This window comes from Heteronotia binoei, chromosome 19 (assembly GCF_032191835.1).
Source record: "Heteronotia binoei isolate CCM8104 ecotype False Entrance Well chromosome 19, APGP_CSIRO_Hbin_v1, whole genome shotgun sequence".
NCBI lineage: Eukaryota > Metazoa > Chordata > Lepidosauria > Squamata > Gekkonidae > Heteronotia > Heteronotia binoei.
The window spans coordinates 18,328,858-18,343,724 of NC_083241.1; the positions used below are offsets into that span (position 1 = coordinate 18,328,858).

Sequence of the window (14,867 nt, forward strand, 5' to 3'; positions counted from 1 at the left end):
CATATTTTGTTCTCCAGTCCTACATTTTATCTTTATAAAAGGCATGAGGTAAGTTAGGTTTTATAAAAACCATGAGGTCGCCCAGCAAACTTCTGTAGGTAGAGTGGGGAATCAAAGCTGGGTCTCCCAGATCCTAGTCCAGTGATCTGACCACTACACGACACACAGGCAGTTTTAAATCCACACTGGCTAAGTTTATGTGAGGCACTTAAACTGATGCACTGATACTAATTGCCTCTTAAGTAACTGAAATGGGATAGACAGAGGAGATAGGTGTTTTTCAAGAATGCTATGGCAGTTTTCCTCCAGTATAGATACTGGACTATCTAAACTATACAATACCTTTTGCCAGCTCCATACTGGCATAATACCTCCATACTATATAATACCTTTTGCCAGCTTTTATTGTTTTGGCAGTTATAGTCAATACTTGAGAGCCAGTTTGGTGTAGTGGTTAAGTGTGTGGACTCTTATCTGGGAGAACAGGGTTTGATTCCCCAATCCTCCACTTGCACCTGCTGGAATGGCCTTGGGTCAGCCAGAGCTCTGGCAGAGGTTGTCCTTGAAAGGGCAGCTGCTGTGAGAGCCCTCTCCAGCCCCACCCACCTCACAGGGGGTCTGTTGTGGGGGAGGAAGGGAAGAAGAAGAAGATGATATTGGATTTATATCCCGCCCTCCACTCCGAAGAGTCTCAGAGCGGCTCACAATCTCCTTTACCTTCCTTTACCTTGTGAGCCGCTCTGAGACTCTTCGGAGTGGGCCGGATATAAATCCAATATCATCTTCTTCTACAGTATTTCATACTCTGATCAAGTCCAGGTTACATTATGTATTGAGAAAATTGATATGCTGTTGGGGGGGGGAGGAAACTGATTAAGAGCTAGACAGCAACCTGCTGCACTGGACAGGGCTATGCTTTAACATTTACCTTATCAAAGTATTTGCAGAGCAATGCCTGGGTCTCAGATGAAGAGAGGTAACTGAGTTTGGCCATGAGGTTCATCTCACACTGGGACAGGAGGCTGGCAGATGATCGCAGGACACGCTGCCGGCAAGTGATTGATTCATTTTTGTACTCGATGGCAGCATCCAGAGCCTCAATGGCCTCATCTAGCTGGAAGAGAATCCGTTCCTCCTAAAAAAAGATGAAGGAAGAAAATGTCACTCTAGCAAGCACTAATTTCTACTTCTGCAAGAGATTTGCAGTCCCTTTTGTAGAATGGAGGCTATCTTAAGATTTGCCCAGAACCACCTAACAAAGTCTTAGCTGAGCAGCCATCTGTTCAACAGAGTATCCAGGAAAACGTGTGTAGGGGAGGGGGGGGGGCTCATTAGCACAAAACTGCCAGGCACAAACATAAACACCATGTCTTAGAGACTTGATACCCCTCCTAGATCCTTCAGTTCATATTCTTCTCACCAAATTTCCCAATAATAAGATATACAGTCTGTCACAGAAGTGAGTACATCCCCTCACGTTTTGTAAATATTTAAGTATATCTTTTCATGTGACAACACTGAAGAAATGACACTTGGCTACAATGTAAAGTAGTGAGTCTACAGCTTGTATAACAGTGTAAATGTGCTGTCCCCTCTAAATTACGCAACACAAAGCCATTAATGTCTAAACTGCTGGCAACAAAAGTGAATACACCCCTAAGTGATAATGTCCAAATGGGGCCCAAGTCGCTGTTTTCCCTCCCTGGTGTCATGTGACTCGTTAGTGGTACAAGGTATCAGGTGTGAAGGGGGAGCAGGTTATCGCTCTCCCTCATACTGGTCACTCACTACTTTACATTGTAGCCAAGTGTCATTTCTTCAGTGTTGTCACATGAAAAGATATACTTAAATATTTACAAAATGTGAGGGGGTGTACTCACTTCTGTGACATACTGTAGCTAATTGTTTCTCTCCAAATACCTGTGTCCAACAATTATGCACAGTTTGTTCCACATTTTTATTTCAAGGAGACAGAGGCACGCTTCCAGAACTTATGCCCACTTCTTAAAACAACTGAACTTGTAATATCCAGACTAGAATCAGTATGTACTACAAAAAAGCAGGAATAAGTGGGGCAACTGCAAAGTAGTTCTGGGGATTCTCTCTGAAATAAAGAAGTGTATTAGAAAGTGAGCAAGAGTGAACTGCACACATGCAATGGGGATAGCCTTTGTTTTTTGATTAACTAATCGAAACGCCTTGCTTTGCCCCTTTTAAAATGCCAAATAAGTGAGGTTTGATCAGTGAAACAAAAAAGGGGATTTCAGGATTAAAATCCTTCTCCTTGCCCTCTAGTATGAACTGAGGCCATGGATGCAATTGGTTGTTTATGGGTTAGATTTGAAATCCCTTCTCATGGTTGTGCCCATATGTGTAAGTATGCTTGCTTACAGTTACTGGCAAACTGTTCATGGCCTGTATCACTGCACAGTGCAAATGTGTTTGGGGGGTGCGTGTTACAAAGCTTCCTCATGAAAAGGAAGTCCTTACCAGCACATGAAGGAGGGAAGCAGTTAGTGCAAAATTGTTTCCCCTATGCAGGAAACGTTTTGGGGCAGTACAATGTTCCATCATGTCATTCATTCCCCAAAGACGTCTAAACAAGACCAGCTTGACTATGCAGCCTTGCAATTTCTGTAGGCTAGGCTTCACCTAGCAACCACCTTCAAAACTCAGGTATTACTTTTCAGAGATTGTCATGATTAACATAGCAAGAGAAATGGAGCGTGGTTTCATTGTGCCAGTAAAACCTCCTTAAAGTATTACAAAAAGTAAGTGAGGGATATGCAGTCCTCACTAAGCTTAAAGCACACCTACTGGTGCCTGCAAGGAAAGAAGACCGTGCTTTCAAGCTGCAACTGACTCACGGCAACCCCACCCACAGGACATTCCAGGAGAGAGACAGACAGAGGTGGTTTGACATGAATGGCCTCCTTCTGCAGAGCAACCCTGAACTTCCTTATTAGTGGTCTCCCATCCAAACGCTGACCATGGCCAACCCTGCTTAGCTCCTAAACTCTGATGAGGCCATGCTAAGCTGGGCTGTTCAGGTGGTGCCCTGTTCACCTCAGGGGACAACAAGGTGCCCTGCCGGAGCTTGTTGTCTATCTCCAGCCTTTGTTTAAGCAACTGGTCCTTCTCTTGACGCAAGCTGTTAATTTCTTTCCGGATCTGCTGCTGGTCTTTGTCACTACTGTGGCAAAGCTGTCCGCTCTTCTGCATGAGTTCCTTTTCTAGATAGTCCAGGCGGCTGGCCACCCGCATGATGTCATCATTCAGGGCCTGAAGCAGAGAGAGAAGAAAGCAGTTCTCAGGAAACTGATCTCCTGCTTCCAGCCCAAGCTCTCTGCATTCTCTGACCGTTCTGTTATGTTTGTTCCTCAAAGCAGGGAATTCACAGAGTTGAATCTATTTAATTCCATGCAGAAGCAGTTATGATGGCTTCTTTGGACAAGATTTTGACAAAGAAGAAAACAGCTCTAATTTGTTCTTTCGCTTGAACTAAAGAGAGCAGACATGGAACAGAAATATTGTTATTGTAAAATACAAAAAGACTAAAGGACATTTATTAATCATATTTCTGTCCCTCCTTTCAAGTAGCTCTGGAAAACATATGGTCTTACCTGTTTTATTCCCACAATCCTAACCTGGTGCATGCATGTTCACGGCTTAGGAGAGAGCAGGAGTGAGCAAACTGGTCATGCCCCCTGCCTCCATACAGTACCTTAGTCAGCTGCATGGCCAATCTCTCTCTCTCTCTCTCTCTCTCATGTGATGTGATGTTCAAAGCCAGTGTCACTGCCCACAGGAAGGGAAAGCTGACATAGCCACTTGCTCTTGCTCTCCTTCTGCAGCAAGTTAAGGGACTGTAGCCTTATCTGGGGTGTATAAAATATTCTCTTCCTCACTTTTGAACACCAGTAGATTATTGCAATGTCCCTTTAATTTTGATGATGCAGTTATTGAAACAAATGAAATAGTTACACTTCACATATGCTGTCACACAGCAGGGAACCAGAATGGCCTTCTACTGGCTGCCACCACACTGGTAAGGGCCCAGAGCACGCGCCCAACCCCTGTATCTTTCTTACTAGCAAGTACCTTTTAACCATGACCAAAGGGACATGAGGATCCAGACAGTTTAATGATTACAACAGTTTATTATAAGTGCCCAAAAACAATAAGTGGGTTGTAAAACCTTTTAGTGCAGCAGTGAGCAAAGAAATACACTAAAAGTTGAAACAAAGAAATAAACAGCCCTGACACAACTAAAACATTCCCTTCTAACTTCAAACCAACTCACCTTGGATGATAGATCCCTCTCTGGCTGCAATCTGCCTCCAGCTCCAGAGATAACCACCCTCTTTGTCTGCAGCCTGGCCTTTTTATGCTTTTCTCCCAGGTCCCACCCCTTTGGGCCAGTTTTCTCTCCAAAACCACTTTCACCCAATCATAGGGACAGAAGGGATCCTGGGAGATGTAGGCCCACAAACCACTCCTACACAGGCTTCTCTGGAGCCTGTAGGCCTCACTAGGCCTAGGATCATGACAGATGCTAGAAAATAAAATATAGTTGCTGACTGGCTGACCCCCACCTGACTTGAGCGAAGTCTCTTATTTTCCAGGCCGTTCTTCTCCTGAAGGAGAGCTTCCTTTTTTACCACAATGGTTTCACGTTTTGACAGCTCATCTTCCAGCTCATTCAAGGCTTGGCGATGCTCAAGGACTTTCTCTATCTCTGAATCCAACCACTTCTTCTGCTCCTCGATTTTCTGAGGAAACAGCAAGAGAGGAGCCTTATTAGAAGGATTCAGCTTCCAAGAAAGGATGATTGCAAAGGATCCTGCAAATAACATCCTAACCACAGCTGCCCTTGGAAAATGGCTGGAAGAGGAGGAGCATCAAAGCAAAGAAATGGTTATTGCTGGGGCCTAAATCCAAAACAAAAAGGGAATCTACCCTCCAGGCTATCTGGCACTCCCCTGGATAACCAATTTTCAAAAGCAGATGAATTGTAGCACCCAATTCAGCACCCCCGCAATTGCCTAGTTTGCCTACCATCCAGAAACCATGCTAAATTAATTAGCAAAATGAATAGCGGGAATAATAAGGAAAGATATTGAAACAGTTGAGACAGGAGGCGTGCTACCTCTTCTCACATGTGTGTGCCCAGCATTTGACTTCTTAAGTGCAGTAGTTTTTGCTATTAGTTAACACATACAAATAGGTTTGAAAGCAGGGTATGAACTGATGTAATAGTTGCTTGATGTCACAAAGGCACTGGTTAGTTCCCAAAGATGATATATGCTTATGTAATTCCTAGGAGAAAAAAAAGTATGTGTAGGAGAAGGTGCTCTGTATAAGGTTGCAGGTTGCTCCAAAAATAGGCTGCTACCTTCTCTTCCTGTAGTTGGATCTGCAACAATATCTCTTATTTATTATTTATTTATTACATTTGATTTATATCCCGCCCTCTCCGCAAGCGGACTCAGGGCGGCTCACAGTATCTACACAATTAAACCAGTACAATTAAACTCTTCCCTGTACCTCTCAGCAAAGCAATTCTCCATGGCCAGAGGAAGGGACAGACAAAAATAATCTCAGAGGTAGCAAGATATTGTTGCAGAAAACATCAAAACTCTTTGGTGTAGTTTGGTGCAGAGCCAGTTTGGTGTGCAAACTCTTATCTGGGAGAACCAGATAAGTGTAGAGCCAGTTTGGTGCAGAGCCAGTTTAAGCATGCAAACTCTTATCTGGGAGAACCAGATTTGATTCCCCACTCCTTCTGCATGAGTTCCTGCTGGAATGGCCTTGGGTTAGCCATAGCTCTCGCAGGAGTTGTCCTTGAAAGGGCAACTGCTGTGAGAGCTCTCTCAGCCCCACCCACCTCACAGGGTGTCTGTTGTGGGGGGAGAAGATATAGGAGACTGTAAGTGGCTCTGAGTCTCTGATTCAGAGAGAAGGGTGGGGTATAAATCTGCAGTCGTCTACTTCACTACCAGTTAGCATCTCTTTCCCACTATGAGAGTCCATGAATGGATTCTGCCTTACTGCAGCTTGTGATCCTTTTACAGAGCCTGATGACACCCAGCAAAGCTGCTGCTGCTGCTGTCCTTTACCTGCTGCTGCTCTAGGCTGATCACGGAGCCATTGCTTCCGCTCCGGTGCTTCCTCTGGAAAGCGGCAATTTCTTCCGTCTTGAGGCGCAGGATCTTCTGCTGCTGTTCATGTTTCAGCTCCAGTTCCTGTGGGGGGTGGGGGTGGGGAGAGACATTATTAGACCAAAAGGATCACGCAGCAGAGTTTTACCATATGCCATTAATATCTGGCACCCAAAGATGTCTCCCTCCCTCAAAGGCGGGGCTAGTTAAAGGCAAAAAATACAATTAAATGATCTGGTGTCCTTTCGATTTAGCAAACATAAAAACAGGTTTCCTACCTGTAACTGATGATCTTCGAGTGGTCATCTGTGCAGTCACACTGATGGGATATAGGCGCCCGCGCCGATCTCGATCGGTATTCTTGAAAGCTGCGGATTTCCGCGCCCCAGGCCCAGTGCGCAGAAGCCCCACCGCGCATGCTCACAGGGACCGGAGCGGACATCCCGCCAGTTCCTTCTGACCGCTGCGTAAGCCCTTATAGATGGACCGGCAGCGGAGGGGAAGGAGGGCGGGTAGTGTGACTGCACAGATGACCACTCGAAGATCATCAGTTACAGGTAGGAAACCTGTTTATCTTCTTCGTGGTCTCTGTGCATCACACTGATGGGAGATTAGCAAGCCAAAGTCCTACCTGGAGGAGGGTGCAACGGTCCATCAGCGAGAAACCTCTTGAAGCACCGCACGGCCCACAGATGAGCGTCTACGCCAGTTCAGGTCCAGCGCATAATGGTTGATAAACGTATGCGAGGAGGACCAAGTGGCAGCATCACAAATGTCTTTCAGTGGTATTCCTCTCATAAAGGCTGCCGAAGTAGCTAGGGCTCTCGTGGAATGAGCTCTAATCTGTCTTGGCAGAGGTTGCTTGTTCAACAGGTAGCACAGTTTTATAGTCTCGGTTAACCACCTAGAGATTCGCTGCGACGAAACTCTTACACCTTGCGATGTTGTGGAGTACGAGACAAAGAGTCTAGGGTCCCTTCGTCCAGGTCTCACTCTATGCAAGTAGAATGAGAGAGCCCTTTTCACATCCAGTGTATGGAGTCTCCTTTCGGAGTCTGTACTTGGATTAGGAAAGTATGTGGGTAGGCATATTTCTGCATTCAGGTGAAAAGCAGACGTTACTTTCGGAAGAAATGTTACATCAGGACGTAAGCACACTCCTTCCGTACTGAATTTTAAATATGGGTCATCGCAGCGCAGCGCTGCCAGTTCACCAACCCTGCGAGCAGAGGTAACGGCCACTAAGAAGGCTGTTTTCCAGGACAGTAATTGCAAGGAACATGTCGCCATGGGTTCGAAGGGTTTTCCCGTTAATGCCCGTAGTACCGCTGGGAGGTCCCAAGCAGGGGCTGGGATTCGCACCGCAGGGTACAACTTGGCCAAGCCCTTTAAGAACCGTTTAGTATCAGGGTGTGAGAACACAGAGTGGCCTTCAAGTTGTTCATGGTTAGCCGATATGGCTGCTAAGTACACTCTCACAGATGACACCGTTAGTCCCCTGTCAAGGAGTGAGAGTAGAAAGTCCAGAACTAGTGGGAGGCCTGCTGTCTTGGGTTCCCTGTTAGTTTTGTTCACAAATTGGATAAACCTTGTCCATTTATAATCATATGATTTTCTCGTGGATGATTTTCTACTATTCAACATAACGTCCCGGGCTCTATCGGACAATGTCGTCACACCAGCCTCCATGCCGTGAGTTTCAAGTGAGGCACGTCGTGGTGAATCACTCGTCCCTCGTGTGACAGTAGAAGGTCTGGGCTCATCGGAAATTGGTGGAACATTCCGCGAGACAGCCTCAGTATCGGAGAGAACCACTGCTGTCTGGGCCACCACGGTGTGATGAGAATCCCCTTGGGGTGTTCGAGTTGAATCTTGTGAATCACCCTCGTAATTAGCGGGACTGGTGGAAAGAGGTACACATGCAAGCGAGTCCATGGGATCAGTAACCCATCTCCCAACGACAGAGGGTCTGCACCCCCTCTGCAGCAAAACTTGTCGCATTTTGCGGTGTTGCGTGTGGCAAAGACATCCACTTCCGGTGTGCCCCACTTCTGGAACACCGGTAGGAGGAACTCCCAGTTGAGTTCCCACTCGTGGAGTGAGGCCCCTCCCCGACTGAGGTAATCCGCACAGGCATTCAGATTGCCCGGTAGGTGAGTGGCTACTAGGGTAACGTTCGACTCTCTGCAGATTTCCCAAATCTGTAGCGCTAGAAGGCATAACTTCCTTGAGACTGTGCCGCCTTGTCTGTTTACATAAGATAGGGCTGTGGTGTTGTCTGTCAAGATCGCTACCGTTCTCCCCACAATCTGGTGTCTGAATGAGAGAATGGCATGATGTATGGCCAGCAGCTCTAGGAAATTGATGTGGCAGCGGAGAAGGCCCTGAGGCCATCTGCCCCCCACACACATATCGTTCGCATGTGCTCCCCAGCCCCATAAGGATGCATCCGTCGTTATGGTGAATGTGGGAGTCTGCCTGTGAAATGGGGCTCCTTGGAGGAGGTTCTGCTTTTCCTGCCACCAGTATAGAGTCCAGATTACTGACGTTGGGACCGTCAGTTGGCGTGAGGGGAGGTCTGTCTGACAGTTGAACACGCGCAGAAACCATAACTGTAGCATTCGCATGTGGAATCTGGCGAATTTCAGTACTGCCGTGGTCGCTGCCATTAAGCCCAGGAGGCGTTGGACTTGGAACGCTGTGACTGTAGGGTTGACTAAGAACACATGTATTAGGGATTGGATATCCTCCGCTCTTTGTGCCGGGAGGAATGCCCTGCAAACTTGTGAGTCCAGAATGGCCCCTATGAATTGCACCCTCTGAGCGGGTTGCAGTGCCGATTTCTTTAGGTTGACCTGTAGGCCTAAGGTTTGCAGAAGGGTTAAGGTGACTTCTATGTGCTGTAGTAGTAGGGGTTTCGAACTCGCCACCAGCAGCCAATCGTCTATGTAAGGAAAGATAGTGATCCCTTGTAGACGTAGATGAGCTGCCACCACCACCATGGTCTTTGTAAAAACTCTCGGTGCCGTGGAGAGGCCAAAAGGCAAGGCTTTGTATTGGTAGTGGGAGTCTCCAACTGCAAACCTGAGGAACTTCCTGTAGTCGTGGTGTATAGTTACATGAAAGTAGGCATCTTGCAGGTCCAGTGTGGCCATCCAATCCCCTTGGTTCAGTAGGGGTAGGATGTTTTGTAGGGAGACCATTCTGAATTTCTGGTTTGGTATGAAATGGTTCAGGCCTCGTAGGTCCATAATGGGCCGAAGGCCTCCATCTTTTTTGGGGATGGTGAAATATCGGGAGTAAAAACCTTGTCCAATCTGGTTGACTGGCACCCGTTCTATTGCATCTTTCTCGAGCAAGGATTGAACCTCTGTCTGTAGTGTGAGGGACACCCTGGTGTAGATGACGGTGGGAACTGTAGGGTTTTCTCTGAATTCTATTTGATAACCCATCCGGATTATCGACAAGACCCATTTGTCCGTAGTGATTATGGACCATGCCTGGAAATAAGGGAAAAGTCTGGTATGGTCCGGGTCCGAAGGGGAAGGGATAAAACAGGGGGAAGGGCAGTCAAAGACCCTGTTTGGACGGTCTACTCCCCTTTTGTCTGGATGACTGTGATGAAGTAGGTGAGTACTTCGTTTTGGGGTTGTACGGAGGTTTGGAGTAAGGTGTGGAGCCCTTGGGTCTCCATTGTTGTTCTGTAGGCTGCTTGGGGAACTGCTTCTTGTTCCACGGCTTGTTCCAGGAGCGTCTCCCTTGGGGCCTAGATGAGATGGGGACCCCTAAATTGCGTGACGTCTTAATACTTTTATCCATCTCCTGCAGTATGGTATCGGTATTGGAGCTGAATAATCCGCTTCCATCGAATGGGAGATCTTCGATGCAGGATTGTGTATCCTGCTGGAGCGCCGTGGATCGCAACCAAGAGTGACGTCTTAGGGTGATTGCTGAGGTAAGTGTCTTTGCTGCAATGTCACCTGCGTGTTTGGCAGAATTGATTTGCTGTTTTGCTAATGCAATGCCTTCCCTTTGGATTTTCTTCATTGCCTGTTTGGTTTGTTCTGACAGGTCTGGTAGAGCCGACAATTGGTCCCATAGGGCATATTGATAACGGCCCATACACGCTCCATAGTTTGCAACTTTTACTCCTAACGAACCTGCTGTGTAGAACTTTCTGCCTAGGTTGTCTAGTTTCTTCCCTTCTTTGTCTGGGGGAGAAGCATTTGTCTTTCTGGCCTTTGAGGACGATGCCACTACTACAGAGTTTGGTTTCGGGTGGGTAAATAAAAACTCTGCTGTGGATTCCTGGACTCGATACATATGGTCCAGCCTGCGGGAGCTTATTGGTGTTGAAGCTGGTTTGTCCCAGGACGATTTTGTGGTGTGGAGCATGACCGTTGTAAGCGGTAAGGCGATGGCCGTCGAGGTGTCTAGCTGGACGACATCGAACACGTTGTCGGTGACTACCGGCTCTGGTTGGACCGTCGGTAGCGACAGGGTGTGTGCCATCCGTCTAATTAGATCCCCATACGATTTCAAGTCCTCGGATGGGGATATGGGGAGCTCCTCGCCCACTTTACTTGATGGAGCCGGTTCCTCTGGGGAGGAGATGTCTTGGTCTTCCCGGGGAGAACCTTCCTCAGATCTGGGGGAGCCTTCTACCGAGCCCGAGTGCTCCGAGGAATGTTTGGGCGTCTCTGGAGCCTTTGGTGACTCAGGGGTCTTTCGACTCTCCGAACTTCGCCGTCGTGGGGAAGTCTTTTGTGTCCTTGGCGGTGTCGTGTCAGGTGGTTTTGACACCGACGCCGACGGAGTATGCCTCGGCTTGTACGACGTCCGGGATCGTACCGATGCTTCAGACTGCTGGTCCCAATCCAGAGGTCTGGGTGTGAACCAGGGGAACATGGAGGGCATAGGGCACGACCCGTATAGGTATTGCCACTGCCGCTGATCCCATGACATTGGGGGCGGTGGTTTCCGAGGAGATCGATCTCTGACGCGGGATCTCTCCTCTGAATCTCGGGATCGATGTCGACCCCGGGGACTACGCCGAGGGCTGGTTGAGTAGTCGCGCCCGCCGTCTTCTCTAGGTGTAGTGGGTCGATCCTTTTTGGGGCTTCGGTTCCGCCGATGATCGGGGCTGACCGATGGGTCTCGGGTCGGTGTTCGGGATTGAACAGTGTCCTCCACCATATGTGTATCTGGTGGACTACCTTCTGCTCCCGATCGTTGCGATAGATCAAAGTCGCGGTCCGAGTCGGAGGATATGGCGATTTGCGTCGACATCGATGCCAATACCGGGGGGCTTGAACGGCGGCGAGGGGAAGCGAATAGCTTCAACGGTGGAACTCTCGCTGCCGATTCCGATGGCGATGGCGATGTCGGGAGCGAAGTCGCGGACGACCGATGCTTATCCGACTTTTTCTTCTTCGCTTCCGGCTGAGGTCCCTTCTCCTCCCTTGGCCGTTTTGCAGGAGTGGAGGAGGCGGACCTTGATGCCGAGCCCGACTTCGTGGGGCGATCGGCGTCGGGGGCGCTCTTGTCGGTGCCGAGCGACTCCGACGTTGACGGCTTGTGCTGCGCCGTCGACATCTTCTTAGGCGACAGAGCTTTTTCCATCAGTGCCGCCGCTAAACGTCCCGCGCGGTTTTTCTTCGTTTGGCGGGAAAACTTCGCGCAGTGAGCACACGCGTCAGGGATGTGTGTCTCTCCCAGGCAAAAAAGACAAAGAGCGTGCCCGTCTGGGGGAGCGATTTTGCTACCGCAGTTCCTGCACCTCTTGAAAAATCCCCACCGCTTTTCCATGCGGGGGGGAGGGGGGGGGGAAAGGGCGGGAAGAGAGAACTGAGGAGAAAAGTCCCGAAACAAAATGTTTCTTTCCGCCTCTTAGTCTTTAAAAAGCCTGTTGTGTGGACTAAGCCAAATAAAATATCTGATAAATCCAACAATAGCAACTTCCAAGAAAGGATTTCTACCGACCGTAGCGAGAGATCGACTGATCCAAGCGGCGGTCAGAAGAGAACTGGCGGGATGTCCGCTCCGGTCCCTGTGAGCATGCGCGGTGGGGCTTCTGCGCATGCGCACTGGGCCTGGGGCGCGGAAATCCGCAGCTTTCAAGAATACCGATCGAGATCGGCGCGGGCGCCTATATCCCATCAGTGTGATGCACAGAGACCACGAAGAAGATCTAATGTTTCCCTCAGTCTGATGTTGAATGCACTGCATAGCTTTTCTACAATAACTAATAATTTGTATTTCAAAAGATATATCCTGCACTTTTCTGCCCGTCCTTATCCCTTCTAGCTTCAATCCTTTCCTCATCCATAGTAATCCTCTAGTGTTTGCTGCACTATAAAATGTTAAGTATTTAAGAAACAGTAAATAAATTGGGGGGTTTTTTAATGGCCATCTTCCACTTGAGACAGTCAATTCCCCCTGCCCAGCCTTAAGGCCCATCCCACTGCATAGCCACCCTCTGCCCAGCTGTCTCCACCTTGACCCGATGCTGCCCTCTGTGCATCTCTGTCTCCAGACGCCGCTTCTGCTCCACCTCTTCTCGCAGCCGCCTCTGAAGCTGCCTCTGCTGCTGCCGCATCTGTTGCACATTCCTCTCCAGCTCCTGCACCCGCTTCTCGCTTTGAGTGGAAAGAGATGCCAGCCTCTCTGTCGCCTGCTTCTTTTCCTGCAGAACCTGTTCCAGAAGACACATGGAGCTGCCTTGTACTGAGCCTATGAAGGTCAGTCTTGGCTACTCTCACTGGAACCTCAGACTCCTGCATGCAAAAGCTCTGAGCCATGGCCCCTCCCACAGTTCATTCTGGGGCTTTCTACAATGCAAAGACAGTGCATACATCAGAGCCAGGCATGAAGATTCCACAAAGCAGAGGCCTCTCAAACCTCCATCGGAGCCAGGCATGAAGATTCCACAAAGCAGAGGCCTCTCAAACCTCCATCAGAGCCAGGCATGAAGATTCCACAAAGCAGAGGCCTCTCAAACCTCCCCGAATGTCTGCTATTAGGTTCTGAGGCCAAATCCAGCAAAGCACTTCTGGCCTAGACGCATTCTCTGGACTCACCTTTGCCTTACTTTGAGCCGCTGCCACTTTGCTGCGGCACTCCTGCAACTTCCACTTCTCTCCAGGGTCCCGGGGCTCTTTGCCTTCCAGCTCCTGCAGCTGTCTCTGGCTATCACCCAGCTCCACTCGCACCTGCTCTGCCTCCTGCTCCAAGTCACAGATCTTCTGGCAGTACTCCTTGTTCATGGTCTGTGCATGCTTGCCTGCAATGTGCGAGAGATGCCACATTTACCTCTCGAAGACCAGGCCGCAGCTAAAGTTTAAGCACCTGGATTCTCGAGAAGCAATGGAGCTGGGAAATAAGTTTGTATGCTAGACAAGGGGGGGACAGAAGGGCAGGAAGAAGAAAAAGAAACAGCAGTGGGAAGGAGTAGTGGTGGAAGCATCACTTGGAATTTCAAAGCCATCTTAAGCCAGGCTAGTAAATAAGAAGGAGCAGAATGCTGGCAAAAACATTTCCTGGGGGCACTGGGTTTCAGGATTAGGAGTTTTGGTACATTACAGCAACTAGGCACATGTAAACCAAAGATCCTCATTGCCTTAGCTGTGTTGTCTATCAAGACCACCTCACACCTGTCTTGATAAGTTCCACGATCAAATCTTCTTTCATGCGGATGTTGATGGCCAGTTCACGAATCTTCTGCTGAGCTTGAACCAGCCGCCACTCGGAATCTTTACCTGAAAAGCCTTCCCCGACATTGACTAGCTCTGGTCTCCTGCTGTCTGCTGCAACCCAAAAAATAAAAATAATAAGTTCAGATGCGCAAGGTCCCATTCCCAGCTGGGAAAGGAACAGAAGGCTCTCAATGGATATGTGGATAATTCAGTTGTAGATACAGACATACTTTGGGATTTAGAACGCAAAGATCTTAAATACCAAAACATGCCTTATAATCCCAGAATGCAGGATCCTGGCTACACTTTCTGCCAGCAACAATGTATATGGCAAATCTCTCTCACAGTACACTCCCACCCACTCAGAGCTGGGAAACTCTGGCAAAGCTCCTTCATACTACTACTTATGGATGCAGTGATATGACTTTGATGTGAAAAACGTGGGAACTGAGGAGAGAAAATATTCCTTGCCCTCTGAGATTTGGTGCCAAATCCTATAGTGCTGGTCTCCATCCCCTCCACACAGACTTCTGCCTAGTCATAGACCCATAGAGTTGGAAGGGACCTTCAGGGTCATCTAGTCCAACCCCTTGCACAATGCAGGAAATTCACAAATACCGCCTCCACACACAGTGACTCCTGCTTCGTGCCCAGAAGATGGCAAGAAAAAGAAAAGAAACCCCTCCCAGGATCCCTGGCCAAACTAGCCCGGAGAAAAATTGCCAACTGACCCCAAAGTGGCAATCAGCATCTCCCTGTGCTTATAAGAAAGGGCCACAAAGTCTAAACACTGATGCAACCCTTCTGTCCTCCTCCTTATGATCTAATTCATTAATTCATTGCCATCAGATGGCTATTCAGCCTCTGCTTAAAAACCTCCAAGGAAAGAGAGTTCACCGCTTCCTGAAAAAGCCTGTTCCACTGAGGAACCGCTCACCCACTTACTAAAGGGCAGTGGAGGCAGCTAAGGAACTCTTTCCCTCCCCCAGCTCCATATTATGATCCATTCACT

At 48.5% G+C, this 14,867-nt stretch overlaps 1 protein-coding gene across 1 annotated transcript in view; it reads right to left on the reverse strand.

Moving 5' to 3' along the window:
- The window catches only part of KIF7 (kinesin family member 7), a 47,335-nt gene that overhangs the window by 5,374 nt on the left and 27,094 nt on the right, over nucleotides 1-14,867 (reverse strand). Inside the window, exons 9-15 of the mRNA XM_060260336.1 lie at nucleotides 13,814-13,966; nucleotides 13,241-13,443; nucleotides 12,658-12,855; nucleotides 6,120-6,245; nucleotides 4,596-4,772; nucleotides 3,067-3,282; nucleotides 929-1,135 (exon numbers count right to left, since the gene is read on the reverse strand). Of these exons, the coding sequence (XP_060116319.1) occupies nucleotides 929-1,135; nucleotides 3,067-3,282; nucleotides 4,596-4,772; nucleotides 6,120-6,245; nucleotides 12,658-12,855; nucleotides 13,241-13,443; nucleotides 13,814-13,966 (1,280 nt within the window). The remainder of the gene's footprint in view (nucleotides 1-928; nucleotides 1,136-3,066; nucleotides 3,283-4,595; nucleotides 4,773-6,119; nucleotides 6,246-12,657; nucleotides 12,856-13,240; nucleotides 13,444-13,813; nucleotides 13,967-14,867) is intronic.